Source organism: Oncorhynchus masou, chromosome 22 (genome assembly GCF_036934945.1).
Source record: "Oncorhynchus masou masou isolate Uvic2021 chromosome 22, UVic_Omas_1.1, whole genome shotgun sequence".
Classification (NCBI taxonomy): Eukaryota; Metazoa; Chordata; class Actinopteri; order Salmoniformes; family Salmonidae; genus Oncorhynchus; species Oncorhynchus masou.
This window is the reverse complement of record NC_088233.1, coordinates 48,585,558-48,604,999: the sequence shown is the minus strand read 5'-3', so window position 1 is coordinate 48,604,999 and position 19,442 is coordinate 48,585,558. Positions and strand designations below refer to the sequence as shown.

Below are 19,442 nucleotides of genomic sequence, written 5' to 3'. Positions count from 1 at the left end.
GTTGGCCGGGGTTGGGGTAGCCAGGAGGAAAGCATGGCCTGCCGTAGAGAAATGCTTATTGAAAATCTTGAAATTACTTTAGAGCTCAGGGACTTTCAATGTGGCACCATCATAGGATACCACCTTTGCAACAAGTCAGTTCGTCAAATGTCTGCCCTGCTAAAGCTGCCCCGGTCAACTGTAAGTGCTGTTATTGTGAAGTGGAAACGTCTAGGAGCAACAACAGCTCAGCCGCAAAGTGGTTGGCCACACAAGCACACAGAACGGGACTGCCGAGTGCTGAAACGTGTAGCGTGTAAAAATCGTTTGTCCTCGGTTGCAACAGTTCCAAACTGTCTCTGGAAGCAAAGTCAGCACAATAACTGTTCGTCTGGAGCTTCATGAAATGGGTTTCCATGGCCGAGCAGTCGCACACAAGCCTAAGATCGCCATGTGCAATGCCAAGCGCCATCTGTAATGGTGTAAAGCTTATCGTTATTGGACTGGAGCAGTGGAAACGCGTTTTCTAGAGTGATGAATCACCAACTGGCAGTCCGATGGACAAATCTGGGTTTGACGGATGCCGGGAGAACGCTACCTGCCTGAATGCATAGTGCAAACTGTAAAGTTTGGTGGAGGAGGAATAACAGCCTGGGGCTGTTTTTCATGGATCGGGCTAGAACCCTTAGTTCCAGTGAAGGAAAATCTTAACGCTATAGTACACAATTGCATTCTAGATGATTCCGCCCTTCCAACTTTGTGGCAAGAGTTTGGGGAAGGCCCTTCCTTGTCATGACAAAGCACCTAGGCACAGAAATGGTTTATCCAGATTGGAGTGTAAGAACTTGACTGGCCGGCACAGAGCCCTGACCTCAACCCCATCAAATACCTTTGGGATGAACTGCGAGCCCGACCTCACTAAGGCTCTTGTGGCTGAATGGAAGCAAGTCCCCGCAGCATTGTTCCAACATCTAGTGGAAAGCAACCCAGAAGAGTGGAGGCTATTATAGCAGCAAAGGGGGGACCAACTCCATATTAGTGCCCATGATTTTCAAAGGAGATATTCGACGAGCACAAACTTTTGTTCATGTAGTGTATTTTAGGTAGGAAATTAAATTCATGTAACTGAACAATACTATTCATCTCTGTGGTTTTTTTTGTTATTGCAAACTATGTTTGCATTTGTTGTGGTGGGCGTGCTACGTTCCCCAGTTTCTGTGTTGTAGTTTGTGTATTTGTGAGTGTGTTGCAGGAAATGGCTTTCTGAAATTCTCCCCAAGCAGCTGATTGGTCAGCCCCATTCATGATTGGAGAGCTGACCCCACCCCCTCGTCAGGACGCAGCTGTCTTCAATTACCAAATCCTGCTGAAGCTATATAAACCAGTGTTCTGTTGATGATTGCTGAGAGAGAGGAGGCTGATGACTATATAATGTTGCTGAGAGATTTGGTATGAACTGGGTTAGTTGTTGCTGGGAGCAGCTTTGGTATGTTCTGTGTTAGTTTGTTGCTCATTCAGATGGCGCTTATTTGATATCCTGTGTTTCTCTTTTTTAAATGGTTTAATATTCTGTTTCATTTGTTCCCAGGGAGGAAGGGACCTAGGGAGTGCTGAGGCAAGAGGCCCGCGGGCATACATATACCCGTAGTATATTCACTGTCTAGGCACACTAGGTAAGACCTCGGTGGACCACTCCCTGTAGTTTGGTTAGGACACCAGGTGGTGCTAAGTTAAGTAGTGGGGAGGCAGGTAAGATAGGAGAGGGGGCTTTGACATTTACTTTCTTTGCTTTGGATCTGTCCAACCCCCTTTCCCCCATATTACCATGTGAAGGAATACATTCCTAGTAAACGGTAAATTCTCTGCCTTTTGTCATCCTTACTCGCACCTACAGTCCCATACCTCTTTCACACCATGGGGAGTTGAGTTGTAGCGGGGTGTTGCGTTCCCTCTTCCTAGAGGCGTGTGTAACAAACTATACGTATACCCATTCCTCACCGTGGTGCTATGATGTAAGGGACAATTTCACCTCATAACTGCAAAATTCCACTGTTTGCTGTAGACCTGAGGATTGGTTATGTGGAAGCAATATTTCCACATAGTGAATTTGAAGGCAGGATAAAGAATCACCGTAATATTGTCTATTTGCTCCTGAGTGGCACAGGTCTAAGGCACTGAATCGTGGTGCTTGAGGGATCACTAGACACGGTTTGGAAACCCATGAGGCGTCGCACAATTGGCCGTGTCATCCGGGTCAAGGAAGGGTTTGACCAGTCAGGGTTTCCTTGTCTCATTGAGCTCTAGCGACGTCTTGTAGCAGACCGGGCACCTGCAAGCTGACTTCGGTCGCCAGCTGGACAGTGTTTCCTCCGATCCTTTGGTGTGGCTGGCTTACGGGGTTAAGCGAGCAGTTTGGCTTGGCAGAGTTGTTTCAGAGGACGCATGGCTCAGAACTTCCCCTCTCCCGAGTCCGTAGCGTAGCTGCAGTGATGGGACAAGACTGTAACTACCAATTTGATATGTAAAAAAAAAGGTATCTGTTCAATCTTCTCAGATCTACAGCAAACAGTGGTCATGATACTTTCATCCTCTGTTGACAGCAAAGTATTTTGGTTCACTCATTCACTAAACGAATCCTAGCAAGTGAAGCTCATCTGAAGAAAAGAAAATAAGGCGTGTGTTCAGTTGAAAAAAAATGTGTTGCTACATTTTACAACAGTACATACCAAACATGTTTTCCCGAAATGATGCAAATACCAGGAACTTGGAGGTTAGCTAGATTGGCTAAATCCCATCTGGTGTAAACATTACTGGGAATTCCAGGTTAGGTAGTGTTTGGTGTAACACAATCTTTGACTAACCTTAGCAATACTGTCCTCGATTCGTGGAAAAATATCCTCAAAATGTCTGTCAAGTTGAAGGTCCCTTTGAATTTGGAAAATGCTCCTTTAAATAAAATACATTTCTTGCTCAATGTGTACACCGCCATCTTGTCTTTTAAGTCTTCTCACATTGAGACAGGTGGGCGTCCACCCCAAAGTGCCGCATGTCATGAGACACCTGCCTTGGCAACTAGCTCCTCAAACGTTAGACATGTTCATGTTTTGTACCTACATGACAAAATCCCACAATTTTGAATGTTTCACACACATCCGTGTGGTTTAATGGAAAAATGAGGTCCAAACATGTAAGTTAATGGTACATTTTTAACCCAGAGGCTTATGGATTTGTCATAATGTGGGCTACCATTATCATTCTAGGTGGCGCACACTGCTAAGGCAGTGGGGCGGCAGGTAGCCTAGTGGTTAGAGCGTTGGGTCAGTAACTGCAAGGTCGCTAGATCGAGTCCCCGAGCTGACAAGATAAAAATGTTTTCCCCTGAACAAGGCAGTTAACCCACTGTTACTAGGCCGTCATAAGAATTTGTTCTAAACTGACATGCCAAGTTCGACTTCAAGTCGGGACACTAACCATGTTTTTGAGCCTCGGCCTCTCAAGCTTTTTTTTTTTTCTTGAGGAAAAAATAACGAACACTGCTCAATTCAAAACGCATGTGACGAAGTGGATGAAACCCCATAAAGTAGTCTACTACTAGCCTACAGTCTCCTCGCCAGGAGAGGGCATAATCACCTTATGGGTAGGCTCCACCATGCTTTCGCCTCCCCTGGAAGCCGAGGCTACATATGGAATTAAGGGGGTCAATTGGGTTCATCATGAATTGAGGTGTCCCATATGTATTTGCAGGTTAACGCAGACACTATGAATGAATGGTTATATTGTTGATTGGAGTTGCGATAGTAACCTAAAGTAAAGGATCAGTTAGATTAATACTGCCATCTGTAGGATGATGTGAGTGCAACCTATACTACTACCGGGCACTTTGTAACGCTTATTCTCAAGGCATAACGCATGTGACAGGTGATAAGATTGCATATAAAGCATTGTAATCCTACATTTAGAAGTGCCCGTCCATGTAATATAGCCGATGCAATATGATTATTAACTGCAACAGCAGTGTTTGTGTACCAAGGCTGAAAGAGGTAAATGTATTTAGTCTTCTGTAGGCTACGTCCCTATTCCTACACACTGACACAACATACGCAAATCCACATTTCAAAAGGGGAGGGAAAAAACGTGCGATTCGAACCCTTGCCACAATCTCTGTCAATTACTTTCCTAGGACACTTTACAGAGAGCAATTTGACCAGTCAGTCAAATACACGTGATAGTGAACGTGCAGTTGGACTGAGGTATGAACAAGTATTGGAAGTCCAAGTAAATCTGCGATTTTAATTGGCTGAAATGCATTGATCCGGAGAAACTTTAAAATGGTTGCTTATGTTCATGGGGGCAAGTATGGCCGCCCCCATGTCCTCAATCTGCCATGCCTGGTTTGAATGACAACCTATGTGCAATTAATAACCATCTGTACTATTGGGCATCACACAACCTATTTTGTGGAGGAAATAATCTAGTTTTACAAGAAAGTCAGAATACATCGAAAACCAATGTAACGGTCTTATTTTAACAAGGTGTTACACAAACAAAAGGGTCAAGGTGTTGAGACTTCAATACAAGTTTATGATAAAATTCTGATAAACTTCATTATCGATCAATACAAAGTAGGGAAGAGAGTAGGCCAATCCAAATGAAAGAATGCATTCGTCACCATTTTGTAAAACAAAGAAAAATTTTCCGACATGACTAAAATATCAAATCAGGTACAACTTGGCAGTCTCTGGTTCCACAAAAATACATTCACAATGATAAAAAAAAACACGCTTATCTACTTGAACAACCGCTTCGTCAGGGAACAGTGTCGGGAGTAGAAACGCCAGGTAGAAAAGTCTGAAGCCCGGTCGTCTTTAAGTAGATTTACTTTGAAGGGAAAAAACAGCAAACAAAAAAATAACTTCCTTTACCACAGGCGTTTGGAGCCAGAGAAAAATATAACAAGTGGACACAAGTTGAGGAGCAGTGGTCGTGGAGACCACCTCAGTTACGGCAGGGATTCTGATGTGCTGCAGTTCAGTGTGTATGTGAGACGGTGGACTCAGTAGATTCGGCCTCGGCTCCTGCCTCCCCTGCCTCCGAAGCCTCGTCCCCGGCCTCCCCTGAAGCCTCCTCGCTGTTCTGGAATCACAACAGAAGGACAACAGACAAGAGGTCAGTATGAGGACTCATTAGGGCCAGGAGTTTTTCCACACTGCTTGACCTGGCCAGGAAAGACTGGGCCCTAGTTTGAGTAATTTAGCATGTTTGAGGGGAGAAAACACGATGGCAATGTGGTATATCTCAAACAGCCTATTAAAAGTAAGAAATAAATTGGGTTACATGGTTAGGAAAAAAAAAAAAACACTACCGCCCAGAATCAATGTATTGAAGCTAAATGGCACAGCGCAGGCATTTATCTCAATATCAAATCCTTTCTGGGTAACAATTAAATACCTTACTGTAATAGTTCTCCACTCAACTAGTCAAAAAGAAAACTTTCTCAAGCAAGAATTTTGCTCGGACCGAGGGAGTTCTATTAACCTGAGGTGCGGTGCACCGTCTATGGGCCGTGACATGAATGGGCAAAAGTAGTGACGCTGCGTTTTCATGGTACGAGGTCGAGGGGAAACCGGATGTCATTGTTTTCAATGAGAGCACGACGGTAAATGCCGTTGAGGCTGGCAGTGAATGCCATCAGCTGCCAAGGTAGACGGGACTCGCCCGCCCGAGTTTAAATATTTCAACTGATGTTGATTTGCACGGTTTTGTTTACTGAAATCACCATAGCAATGGATACCATCACACTGGCTTGCTTTTGCCGGCATCAACGTTCTAATCCACTATGCCGACTGGTATGAGTTTTTTTTGTTTGCATCCCTAGTCTAAACGCTGCATGAGGGAGGAGCGCCCTTCTCAAATCAAACAGGAATCTGCACCGTTCAGTCATATTGTCAACAAGGCAGCATGGTGGATCATCCAGAAACATACAGTAGCAGTCATGAGTTTGGACACATAACTTAATCAAGTGTTTTTTTTTATATTTTACAATTTTCTACACTGTAGAATAATAGTGAAGACATCAACTATTAAATAACACCTATGGAATCAGTAACCAAAAAAAAGTGTTAAATGAAAATATATTTTATATTTGAGTTTCTTCAAATAGCCACCCTTTGCCTTGACAGCTTTGAACACTCTTGGCATTCTCTCAACCAGCTTCACCTGGAATGCTTTTCAAACAGTCTTGAAGGAGTTCCCACATATGCTGAGAACTTGTTGGCTGCTTTTCCTTCACTCCGCGGTCCAACTCATCCCAAACCATCTCAATTGGGTTGAGGTCAGGTGATTGTGGAGGCCAGGTCATTTGATTCAGCACCGCAGCACTCTCCTTCGTAAAATAGCCCTTACACAGCTTGGATGTGTGTTGGGTCATTGTCCTGTTGACAAACAAATGATAGTCCCACAAAGCCCAGACGGGATGGTGTATCGCTGCAGAATGCTGTAGTAGCCATGCTGGTTATGTGTGACTTGAATTCTTAATAAATCACAGACAGTGTCACCAGCAAAGCACCCCCACACCATCACACCTCCTCCACGAAGGGAACATGCTTCACTACTCGTGTCTCACAAAGACACATCGGTTGGAACTAAATATATCAAAATTGGACTCAAACCAAAAGGAGAGATTTCCACCAGTCTAATGTCCATTACTCATGTTTCTTGGCCCAAGCAAGTATTTCCTTCTTATTGGTGTCCTTTAGTAGTGGTTTCTATGCAACAATTCGACAATGAAGGCCTGATTCAGTCTCCTATTAACAGTTGATATGTCTCTGTTACTTGAACTCTGTGAAGCATTTATTTGGGCTGCAATTCCTGAGTCAGGTAACTCCAAATGAACTTATCCTCTGCAGCAGAGGTAACTCTGGGTTTTTCTTTTCCTGTGGCGGTCCTCATGAGAGCCAGTTTCATCATAGAGCTTGGTTTTTGAGACTGCACATCCTAAGTTCTTGAAATGTTCCGGATTAACTGACCTTCATGTCTTAAAGTAATGATGGATTGTCATCTCGCTTTGCTTATTTGAGCTGTTCTTGCCATAATATGGACTTGGTCTTTTACCAAATAGGGCCATCTTCTGTATACCACCAGAACTGACTGGCTCAAACACATTGAGGAAAGAAATTCCATAAAATAACTTGACACACCTGTTAATTGAAATGCATTCCAGGTGACTACCTCATGAAGCTGGTTGAGAGAATGCCAAGACTGTGCAGAGCTGTCATCAAGGCAAAGGGCGGCTACTAAGAATAATCTCAAATATAAAATATATTTTGATTTGTTTCACACTTTTTTGGTTACTACATGATTCCATGGGTGTTATTTCATTGTTTTGATGTCTTCACTATTCATTACTACTTCACTACTATTCACACTTCACTACTCTACAATGTAGAAAAAAGTCAAATAAATAAAAACCCTGGAGTAGGCGTGTCCAAACGTTTGAATGGTACTGCACATCTCTTCTCCATAAAATACATGTTTGAATTTTCAAACTAGTTTTAATAGTGAAGGCCATCGATCAAAGGCAATCACTTTTGCATGCGAATCCTACTCATTACCACACGTGCTCAATCTCGTCCACATCACTTGTTGAGACAGCTTTACTGGTGCCTTTGAATGGAGCACCTGGCTCCGTTCCAAAACAAATGCTATCACTTAACATGGTGCAAACTCCTCCCACCAGGGTAAATCCAGGCCAGATAATCCAATCCCTTCACTGTCTGGGAGTGGTCTGCTTGAGGGACCTAATGGGAGGGATGTGTAACCTGAAATCTCTGCCAATAAAATGGCTAGTTTTGGAACTCTAAATCCTAAATTTGGAACTACTCAATCCAATAACAAATAGAGCGGTAACTTGGGTGATTTATACTTGAATAACTTATCTATTGATGGATTCTGGGTTCTGACTCCTAGAACTTGGAATAGGATTCATTATCAGGTATCCTATTGAAATATTGAGTGCTATGGGCTAGAGCAGCTATTCCCGAACTGGGGTACGCCAAATAAAATGTGATTACATTTCAAATAAATAAATAATTAATAACATTTTTAACCGATATTTTTTAAAGTACTGGACAGCTTTGTGACATCAAATGGACTTTGGTGGTCAAGATGTGTTGGTGTCTGTACTGATGGCGCAAAAGCCATGACAGGGAGACATAGTGGAGTGGTAACGCGCATGCAAGCAGTTGCTCCCAACACCACTTGGGTAAACTGCAGCATCCACCCAGAGGTTCTTGCTGCTTGGGAATGCCTGAAAGCTTGAAAGACGTTTTTTACAGTAGAGTGAAAATTGGTTAACTTTGTTAAAGAAAGGCCCCTGAACTCGTGTATTTTCTGCACTATGCAATGATATGGGCAACGACCATGTAAGGCTTTTACAACATACAGAAGGGTGCTGGTTATCAAGGGGCAAAGTACTGACACGTAAAAAAAAAAAAAATAAATGAGACAAGCTTAAAGGTTCTTTACTGACCAAAATTTTCACTTGTCTGACCACTTGCATGATGACGAGTTTCTCACATGACAGGCCTATCTGGGCGATGTTAATTCTCGCTTGAATGATCTGAATCTAAGATTACATGGACTCTCCTCAACCATATTCAATGTGCGGGACAAAATTGAGGCTATTATTAAGAAGTTGGAGCTCTTCTCTGTCTGCATTAACAAGGACAACAGTTATTTCCATCATTGAATGATTTTTTTGTTGTGTAAATTAACTCAAGCTTACGGACAATGTCAAATGTGATATAGCGAAGCACCTGAGTGAGTTGGTTGCGCAATTACGCAAGTACTTTCCCGAAATGGATGACACAAACAACTGGATTCGTTATCCCTTTCATGCCCTGCCTCCAGCCCACTTACCGATATCTGAACAAGAGAGAGCCTCATCAAAATTGCAACAAACGGTTCTGTGAAAATTGAATTTAAAATCAGAAACCGCCAGATTTCTGGATTGAGCTGTGCTCAGATAACAGCTCGATTTGCCAAGGCAGGATTAAGACACGGATGCCCTTTGCAACCACGTACCTATGTGAGAGTGGATTCTCGGCCCTACCTAGCATGAAACTGTAATACAGGCACAGATTGTGTGTGGAAAATGGCAGACTCTCTCCAATACAACCCAACACTGCAGAGTTATGTGCATCCTTTCAAGCACACCCTTCTCATTAACCTGTGGTGAGTTATTCACAATTTGATGAACAAATAAAGTTTTATATGTAATATGGCTAAATAAAGAGCAAAATTATTGATTATTATTATTTGTGCACTGGTCCTATAAGAGCTCTTTGTCACTTCCCATGAGCCGAGTTGTGACAAAAACTCACATTCTTATGTTTAATAAATGTATGGTAGGCTTACAATGATGGCAAAAAACAACATTTGAGAGTGCGCTGACCCCGGTGCTATAGGGGGTACGCAGCAGGAAGGTTGAATGTTTGAAGTGGTATGGGACTATAAAAAGTTTGGGAACCACTGGTATAGTGTCTATACCAGAAGTTAATGGTTATCTGTAGGAGGAAGGTACATGGTGTGTGCAATTAAGCTTGGAATGTACTGAGTGTAGGGAAAACGATCACGTGGCAGGCACTGATATGGGTAAAGAACCGTGGATTAGTGATGAAGGGGGTAGAGATCAGGTCATAAGGAACAGTTTATTACCCGCATCACTTAATTTCCTGCCGAGCAACAGAGATGTGGTGTTTAGAGAGGAGGAGATTCCACCCCAACTTGGGGTGGGTGGGTGGGTGCGTACGTACATACATACATACATACGCACGCACGCACGCACCCACCCACCCCAAGTACGTACATACGTACGCACGCACGCACCCACCCCAAGTACGTACGTACGTACGTACGTTTAGACATACACACATACATACTTCTTCGATGGTGTAATAAATGCTAAACTGTGCATTGTTATTCACATTGATAGAGTTTGTTAAGGCGTGATATGTCCAGGGGGCTCAGGTGATTTCTCTGTCCAATCTGGACTCCACTCTTCTTGGAGTCAACATACATACATACAACCATACATACAACCATACAACCCAACCATACAACCATACATACATACATACATACATACATATACATACACCACTAATGGAAATGTGTCTGTTCAGCTGTTCAACCCTTTGGGATGAATAAACTTAGTTTAAGCTTTCATAGTGCCCGTCGAGTTCTTACTCTGGTATTACGAACCTAACACCATATGTAGCATTCATTTAAAAAAATGTTTTCCATCTGTATCCGGGTTGTTTAGGAGTTTCTAGTGGATAAATCACATGGTTCAAGAGAACATTGCCTAATTAAATGAAGGGGGAAAAAAGCCTCTTATCAACAACGGCATTATTTCCAATTAAATCTGTAACACTTTAGTAAAATAGAACGTTTTACAGCTACGCCATTCTATTGTCATTCTAAAAATCACCTTATTTGATCATGTTTTCCATGTGATACGCCCCACACAGCGGGCCAGAGATAATTAGACATCTGTGATCATTGGAGTTCCCCAAAATATGTCCTCTGGTAAACTTAAAAGAAACTTGAAAGTCACCAAAATTCTAGTCATTTACTGGTCAACTTTGAAAGTTTCCAGTAATATACCCCCCCCTTGCAACCCTAGGCACAATGCAAGGTGGAAGTGAACAATATCCACCACACACACACACACAATGGATAGAAAAAGTAGGCACCAAACATGTTTATAGTTCAGTAAATGACTCATACCCAGAGTGATTAAGTTACACCAAGTGCACTCGACGAAGGTAAGTGATACCAAACGAGAAAACACAGATCCAATGTCCGTGCAACGTTCTACTGTTTAATTAACATGCTACCCAAGTGCCACCCTCACCGTTGGTGAAGTTGCCAATGGTGGCGCTGTACTTGCCGCTGGGGGGTTGTATATCTGTCGCGCGTTCCTTCGGGGCAGCGGGGGGGACAGAAGCTTTTTCATGGTACTGCCCGTGCCCATCTCCTCCCCGGATGGGCGCTTCAGACTGTGATGGGCACAAAGGGCAAAGGTCACAGAGGTCAGTTGGGGGTTATAACGCTAACACTACTGTTGCATTTGCAGTCTTGTCTGACGAGGTGCTTGTACTGAGAAGTTGGTAGTTTCCTTACATTGATGTGGGCGGGTCAGTTCAACCATGAATTAACATTAAAATGGACATTGTACTCAAACATCAACTTTTGTCAGATGTTTCCCCACACCATCCACAAAATCTGGACACTACATGGTACTCATAACTTTCATTTCTTTTAGATTGCGGAAAAGAGATGGATTTACATAAGATGGTCTGGGATGTGAACTCAAGACTACTTTTGAGGTCTGAACATTCTGGATTTTAGAGTGTAAGGTTAATAACACTCCATCAGAAACCAGGTGTTCTCGGTCACCAGATAACCCGTGACAACATGAGAGAGGCTTACGCTACAGTCTCAGCCTTCTGGACAGGCCTCCAGGACAGAGTGACCGTGCTCTTGTACGACGGTGGGTTGTGGAAGAGATCCTGCAGAGAAAGGGGAACAGTAATGAGAATGTAAGAGACGCAACTAGCTACATAGGGCCGGAACCAAGTGTTTTAATACATCGAATATGAACGTCTCACCTTGATCAGAACATTGATGTTGTTAGTGATCTTCAGAGCCACCACTTTGATCTTGTTCTAAGAGGGACAACAACACAACTATTACACTAGAACAGAAGGAACGCACGGTTAACAAGGTCTACAGAGACCTCCTGATTGAATCTGCGCGATTCTTTGTGGCTCGTGAGATACCGTCAAGAGGAAACATGGCAAGTTCTCGTTCAGAGAGCCAAAACAGCCGGTGAGACGATACATACCTCGTCGGTCTTCAGTGCATCTCCCGTCTTGCCTTGAAGGGCTACTCGCAGCTGGCGAATGTATACCTGCAGCCCTCTGGCAAAGTACTGTAACCTGAAGGTGGGAGAGAAGACGAAGTAGGGTTAAAGTGACTGAAGAACGAAACAAGATGACTAACATTACTGGCATCCAGACTCTACAGTGGAGACCAGGGCCTAAAATATACTTTGTGGTCCACCAGACACCGTGGCAGGTAGATTAAATACAATTACCAGCCAAAATATTTTACCCCCATATTTACATTAAAAAAACTAAAAAACATGATCGTGCTTTGTAATGTTTCTAAAAGAAGAAATGTATTAGTAAGTAGTAATGCGGAATATAGCTCAATTTCATTTCCTTTTTTGTGACCTGAGTTTTAGTCAAAATAGAGAAACCGTTCAGCTACCCCTTGAAGGGCTGGAGGTTACCGTGGTAACGGGCTGAGATTTGGGATCTTTTTTATTTTTACCTTTATTTAACTAGGCAAGTCAGTTAAGAACAAATTCTTATTTTCAATGACGGCCTAGGAACAGTGGGTTAACTGCCTGTTCAGGGGCAGAACGACAGATTTGTACCTTGTCAGCTCGGGGGTTTGAACTTGCAACCTTCCGGTTGCTAGTCTACCGCTCTAACCACTAGGCTACCTTGCCGCCCCATCTGAATAGGCTAGGCCGTCTATTCGCCATCAGTTGAAGCAGCAGAATCAAGCTAATGTTGAAAAACAGCAGCTTGTGAACAAAAAGTTAAATTGCCAAGAAACAGAAAGACAAAGTCACTTTACTGTATGGCTGACCCCATTTAGTTGACAAGCTGTTGGTCGGCCGAGATTTCTTCAGTCGAGCGGTAGGAAAAACATTTTTATAATCTATAAATACATTTAAATCGCATGGTGTATAAGTCACCTGTCTGATTCGCACCTGTCTGAGTGGACAGATCCACTGTGGAGGCTAAGACATGTGCTACTGAAAATTGTATATAGTTATATTACATAAGAACAATGGTGCAACACCCATCAAAATTCTATTTAACAAATGCGCTTTCTCCCTCGTTGGACTGCGGTCGCTGTCCGTGGGTCCTGAATAACATCAGTGTGCTGCTGAATTGCCACCTTTTCCTAGATTATGTTGCTACGTTCATAACAGAAAAGTTAAACCAGCATATTGGTGTTGAGCACAATGCCACGGAGGAAGCAGCAGAATGAGGTGAGAAAACAGCCCTTGCCTTGCTTAAGTGAGGAGAGAAACCAACGTAACTAGGTCTATCATTAATAGCCTAACTGTTAAACAGGCCTGGCTTCGTAAATCATCAATATGTCTTCAGAAAGAAGACAGATCCTGCATCCGTTGCCTGTTTGAGTGTTTGTTTAATAGCCTACTGATTCCGTGACCACCAAGCCTCGCGCAACTTGTGAACTAAACAATTCTTTTTCATATTTGCTTTGCTGTAATAAAGACTTTACACTTTTGTTAGAACAGCCTCAAAAGGTATTATTGATTAAAAAAAAAACATGTTATACTGACCCTATTTAATGCAACCCTTGCTGTTAATAGATGCATACAACTGACCCAAACGATTGGAAATGATAACTCTCATCCATAGCATTCAAATGCATCTCAAGTGCAATTGCACTGTTCAGCGCACATCTGAAAGCTGGGGGGGGGGGGGTATTTAGGACGTACTGTGGATCGCTAAAATATCTTAACGATTATGATCACACTTCCTTGACTCAAACATTATGGCGACACTATAGGAAAGAAAGGTTTAGAAACTTGGGAACCAAGCTCGAGTTATCAGTGTGACCCCACCACACGGACATGTTGATATACTATTGTCACGCCTAAAATAAAAACCTCCAGGCTTCAGTCATAAGTCAATTTATTGGGAAATGTATAATTACAGGGGGCAGTGTGGAGAAAAAAAATAATCCCATCCAAATCGTCCTTCTGGAACGACGGTCATTCTGGAGTGAATTACATAACTAACCCTCTCTGAGTAATACTAGTCCCGGGCATGTGATGCATACATGCATCACGTAAAGAGAGCAAGAGCAAGAGTTGAGGGAATAGGGAATGTTTCTCCTAAACAAATTATGGATTTCAGTAAAATAACTTTTACGTCAGAAATGGCTGTAAATATGTTGCAGATTCAGCCAGGCAGACAGCACAATAAGCACTGATGATCTGGAGCCTCCCTCTACCTGATCTTGAAGTCTTTGAGGCGCTCTGCATTTATCTTGTCGATGAGGAAGTCGGGAAGCTTCTTGCCCAGCTGGTGGAAGCTGAAGAGGAGACACTCCACATAGCTGAACTGCAGCTTGGGTTCCTCGCTCATCGTGTTCTCGCCGTTCTCACCCTCCGCCTCTGGGGGAAGCGGCATGAACTCCTAGACACAGGGCGGAAGGGGTTGATCAGTTTGTCTTATACCAGCCAAGACCAGTCAAGGACAACACCGACCACAGCAAACAATGCCCGGGCACACCAGAGCACCTCGTGGGTGTTGACGAACGGTGGCGATTCAACATGTAGGATCTTCAGTAAACAAAAAAGAAAATGATGCCCAATGTTCTGTGCTAAGAGGCGATAGGACGGCTACTCGTTGCTTTTAGCAGTCGTTGGCACGGTCCGTTTTGGCCATTTGCCTTTTACCAGTCTAAACAAACCAGATTAACGTGTCCTGGTCAATTCCTAACCACTATCCCTCAATAGTGACACATCTGAAGGTACTAGAGGGGTATGCAGTACGGTGAAAGCACATTGAAGTCCCTTAGAAGGCTGAGCTAGGCTGTTACTTACCAGCAGCTTCTCAAACAGCATGAGGAGGTTGGCCTCCACCTTCTCCATGTCCCCACAGAACGGACTCATCTCAGCAAGCAGCTTTAGCACCTACACACACACAACACATGTCAATGCGATTATCCTGGCATGTTGGAGCCAACATGGAGGACTAGTTGCCTGAACACTCTATGGTCGGCACAGGGGTGGGCGGTACTGACCTCCTGCTGAATGTCCAGCTCTGCCACGGGACTTGTCAGGGTACTGAGGTTGGGCAGGACGTGGTCACAGAAGTAGGTCACAAAGCGGGAAGAATGGACATTTTTCTGGAAGGGTAAAAAAAAGTTGAAGTCTCAGAAGAAAACGAGTTCTAAGAGGTAGGTAGGGATTGTCTACTTGATGTGGTTGGTCAAATCAGTTCAGAACCTCGACCAACAAACATGCAGAAATAGGAAGGAATTAACAATGGGAGGTAAAGGCACAAACACTGAAACGCAGCGTTCTCATTACGAGAGTAATTAGATATTGGAAAACAATTGACAGTACGTGTGTTTGGTGATAACGTGTGTGTGTTGTGAGATTGCAGTTCTCAGTTGGTAAAAGTGTGGAGCTAGCAATGCCAAGGTTGTGGGTTCAAGTCCCACAGGGACACACAAAAATTGTATGCACTCTCTATAAGTCCCTAAGTGAAGTATATTATTATGACTTGGCCTGTGTGTGTGTGTTATAACACACACAGAAAAGACAGGCAGGGCCTGGCACGTGTGTTATAATGCGTGTGTTTTGGGAGTGTACGGATCACTCACAGCAAAGAGGGGCCTGGCCTGACCCGTCAGCTTGTGTATGCATCACTCACGGAGAAGAGGGGCAGGGCCTGGCGCGTGCACTGCAGCAAGCGGTCCACGGTGTCGGGGTCGGCGGGGTTCAGCGCCTGCTCCAGGAAGGCCTGCTCCACCACCAGCTCCACCAGCTGCTGCCGCCCGTTCACCGTCTGCAGGCCCTTCAGCGCCATCAGGATGCGCATCAGCAGCACAAACTCCTCCCCTGTCACATCCTCCAGCACCTGGGGTTGGAGGGGGAAGGGCTCAGAGGTCAATGTGGGTCAGAGGTCAACGTGGGACAAAGGGCTGAGAAGTTCAGTGGGCAAAAACAAAAACAACTAAAACGGGGAGGGACTATATGGAATCATCCTATAAGAAAGTAATTCTCTCTTGCAAGATATTTTCTACGTTGTGCCCTAATGAACATGATCAAGGAGTCAATGTTAGGCTGACCAGTTACAAATACATCCAACACACAACTAGATTACAGATCCTTCCTATGGAGATCTTGTATTCAGTTGGCCAATAATAGTAATAAAAACATTCTACTTCATCCTACTTCAGCCCTTTCACAAAGTGCTCTACTAACCAGCCCCCAGAATGGAGTGTATCACTCCAGGTGATTCACTTTGATAGCTGTACAAAAGCAGAGAGATATGGAACAGACCTTCTTTGTCTCGGTGAACACATAGTCCTCCACCTCCTTGGTCATGGTGTCCTCAGGCAGTGTCTTCAGCTTGATGGAGAGGAACTTGATGGCTCTCTCCCTCACTATGTCCTCCCCCTGCAGGATCTGAGAGAAGAGGCCTCGCAGGGTAGCTGAGGCAAAGCGGAGATACAGGTTGGCTAGACAAAGTACTTAGAGGCTATACAGACCTTGTGCCTTGGGAGGGGGCTCTTGAGCCAAATAAGAAGCATGTTATGCTCACATCAACAAACTACATCTAACTCTAATCCAATGCCCATTTTCCCCCTTCATTTGGGATTGAGGCCTGCCAAATCTCTCTTAAAGCGTTATGCGAGGTTCTACACAACAGATCACGTGGAGTAAAGCCAGCATCAGGTATGAAAACATCTGAAAAACAGTTTTCTTCGTAGAGTCTTGCACGAATACATGAAAATGAGCCACATTATCCTGCCTGTTCACTTGTTAAGTTGTCCGTCTTCTCACAATTGAAAGCCAATTCAAGCATGAGAGAAAAGATGGACGCTTACCTTTTGCGTCCATCTTGAAGATCGAGACCAGCGCTGTGTTCACTTGACTGAATTCGGCTGAATCATCTGTAAGCACCAACGTATAAGAGAGTATAACAATTGGTCCATCACTGTCACAGAGAGCACATATCTTCTATTGACACAAACTACACTGTAGCATACATAATGTCCCATTAGAGGGATGGAATGTAGGAGCATCAAAGCAGAGGGGTTGACCCAGGAGTGTCAACGTGAGTGGGAGAGAGGGAGGCAGTGTCTCTCTATCCAGAAGTCTGCGAGGAACGTCAGTAGGCATTTGTGGAGTAACAGGGGGATGGGGTTCTGTTGTGAAGCTGGAGGTTGGCCCATTGTGGATTGGGAAGTGTGTTATTGCTAGTGGGGAAACACCCAGGTGGGAATCGTGAGGAATGTGGAGAGGTAGAGAATGTGAAGCATGTCCTGTTACATTACTGAGGATAGGAAGACTTTTTTCTGTGAGCTGGCCAAGTTGGGCAGAATGAAATTTTAGCTTGTAACAACTTTGGGTTCAAATGACAGGCAGAGTGAAATACCAAGGACGTTGTGGTTTCTCCATTCCATTGGCCTGCACCTACGGGTGTGAGACTACTAGATAATGGAATGTGTCATTTGAACGCCAACCTGAGAAAGGCAGCAATACGTAACCCAGCGCCTTTCCCGGGAAACGTACAAGATTTAGTAGTCTAGGTGGGTTAGCTCAAGAGTACTGTACCGGTCTGGAGAAGCTGGGTCAGGATATCTGCTACCCTGACGATGTTCTCCCCGGCTGCAAAACGGGGGAGCTCTTTGATGGCCTGCCTCCGAATCTACAGGAGGAAGGAAGAAGAAAAACTAACAGGTAAAAAAATAGTGTGACCACTCCGACCAGGCACTTCTACATCGATTGATTTCTCAAATCTAACTTTGTTTATGATTCAAGTGTGTATAGTGGTATATGCATGTTATGTTTTGTCAACTCCATTGTGCACAATGGTATTTTCCAAATGGAAATGATAGTCCCACTGATAAAATCCTTACAGAGACATCTTCATCCTCACAAAGGTCAAGCTGAGCATTGATTGCCGCATCTGCCAGCTCTGGGAAACTGCTGAAGAATTTGGGAATGAACTGTGCAGCCAAGCGCTTCTCCTTGGGACCCCCTTTCACGCCATCAAGGATCACCTGATAGGCATATTTGTGCTAGAGAAGAGATGGAAACAAATTGATACATTCACATGCTTGTAATACATGACATCACTGTACAGCATGAATTTCAAAAGCTTCCAGTGATTTGGTCAAAAGTGTTCAGTAGAGGACTAGAAAACAGAGTTCTGCCAAAGAAGCATGCAATCTTTGACGCCATTGGCATAATAGTTAACTAGTTTCCAGCAGTAGTAACTAGCGCTGGATGTTGGCGGCATCTTAATTGAGAGGGACGAACTCGTGGTAATGGCTGGAGCGAAATGGTATCAAATACATCGAAAACACATGGTTTCCATGCGTTTGAGGCCATGCCATTCGCTCCGGCAATTATTATATGCCGTCCTCCCCTCAGCTGCCTCCTGAGCCAGTTAGCCTTTGAGTTTTACATTGTAAATCTTACCAACGTGACAAGTGGCCAGAGTCATGGCATAAGTACGTTTTCGGCAGTAGCTGTGCGTGGGAATCAACGCATATTGTATTTAACCTTTATTTAACCATATTGGCCAGCTACAGTACTCAGTTAGCTACCACCTAAAACCGTCGTTAGTTGTTCGCACAGAACTAACTACTGTAGCTAGCGTAGTTCCATGGCCGAGATAGCTGACAAGCTAAACTAAAAACGCCGGGAAACGTTCACTGAAATGAAGCAGGATTAACGTTAGCTAACGTTACCAAGCTAGCTAGGCCCCTTTTAGCTAGTTAGCAAGCTAACGCTAGTTAGCATGTCCAGACAATGCGGGCTATGTAGCCAATACGTTGGCCTAACTTTCACATTTAGCTTCCACTGCTGATATACCGGATATGAAAAGGTACATATTCTGGAAGATATTTCAATTAGCTAGCCAGTCATCTGATGCTTACCTGGCCCAGGTCCTCTGGTTTAGCATCGGCAAGGATCCCATAGTTACGATACAGCTCCTCGATAGTGACCGCCATCAGCGTGCGTCGGACTGCTTGTTGTCAAGATGAGAACGTCACCAACAATATTCCACAGATATGACTTTCAATTCGTCACCTTTCGTACAGAATTTCTCCAAACGTAAACAACACTACGTTCTAGTAGTACGGTGTGTCGGAAAAGGGGATGGGGAGAGGAAATTTCTAGTAAGCTCGCTGTGAACGAAACCCCGCTGTCCGTTCCTTTGCTTCCAAAATTAACATCAGGAAGAACGTTAATGCGCATGGGCCCGCTTCAAACAACATCAACGTTCTGCAATGTTAATCTTCATCATATACCTTAAAATACTGTTGTTTTCATTTTACGAGTGCCGAGTGAAGTAATCAACTTGAAAGCAGTGATGGCAAACACATATCCTATACATAAAGTAGGGATACTGGCCCGTTCATTTACATAATTATTTATTGGCACAGCTCCTTTTTATTTTATTAACCAGGCAAGTCAGTTAAGAATAAATTCTTATTTACAATGACGGCCTAGGGACAGTGGGTTAGCTGCCTTGTTCAGGGTAGAACGACAGATTTGTTTTTACTTGTCAGTTCGGGGATTCGATCTAACAAATGCCATG

The 19,442-nt window shown here is 43.9% G+C and overlaps 1 protein-coding gene across 1 annotated transcript; it reads right to left on the bottom strand.

Moving 5' to 3' along the window:
• Positions 1-4,539: 4,539 nt before the first annotated feature.
• On the bottom strand, positions 4,540-19,103 carry LOC135509620 (apoptosis inhibitor 5-like). Its single transcript, XM_064930417.1, is given in 15 exon segments — positions 4,540-5,112; positions 10,895-10,933; positions 10,936-11,039; positions 11,473-11,552; positions 11,652-11,708; positions 11,888-11,981; positions 14,107-14,291; positions 14,702-14,791; positions 14,902-15,006; positions 15,537-15,743; positions 16,169-16,320; positions 16,717-16,782; positions 17,447-17,540; positions 17,752-17,913; positions 18,778-19,103. Coding segments are annotated over 15 exon segments (1,590 nt in total). The 5' UTR covers positions 18,853-19,103; the 3' UTR covers positions 4,540-5,032.
• Between the last annotated feature and the right edge of the window lie 339 nt (positions 19,104-19,442).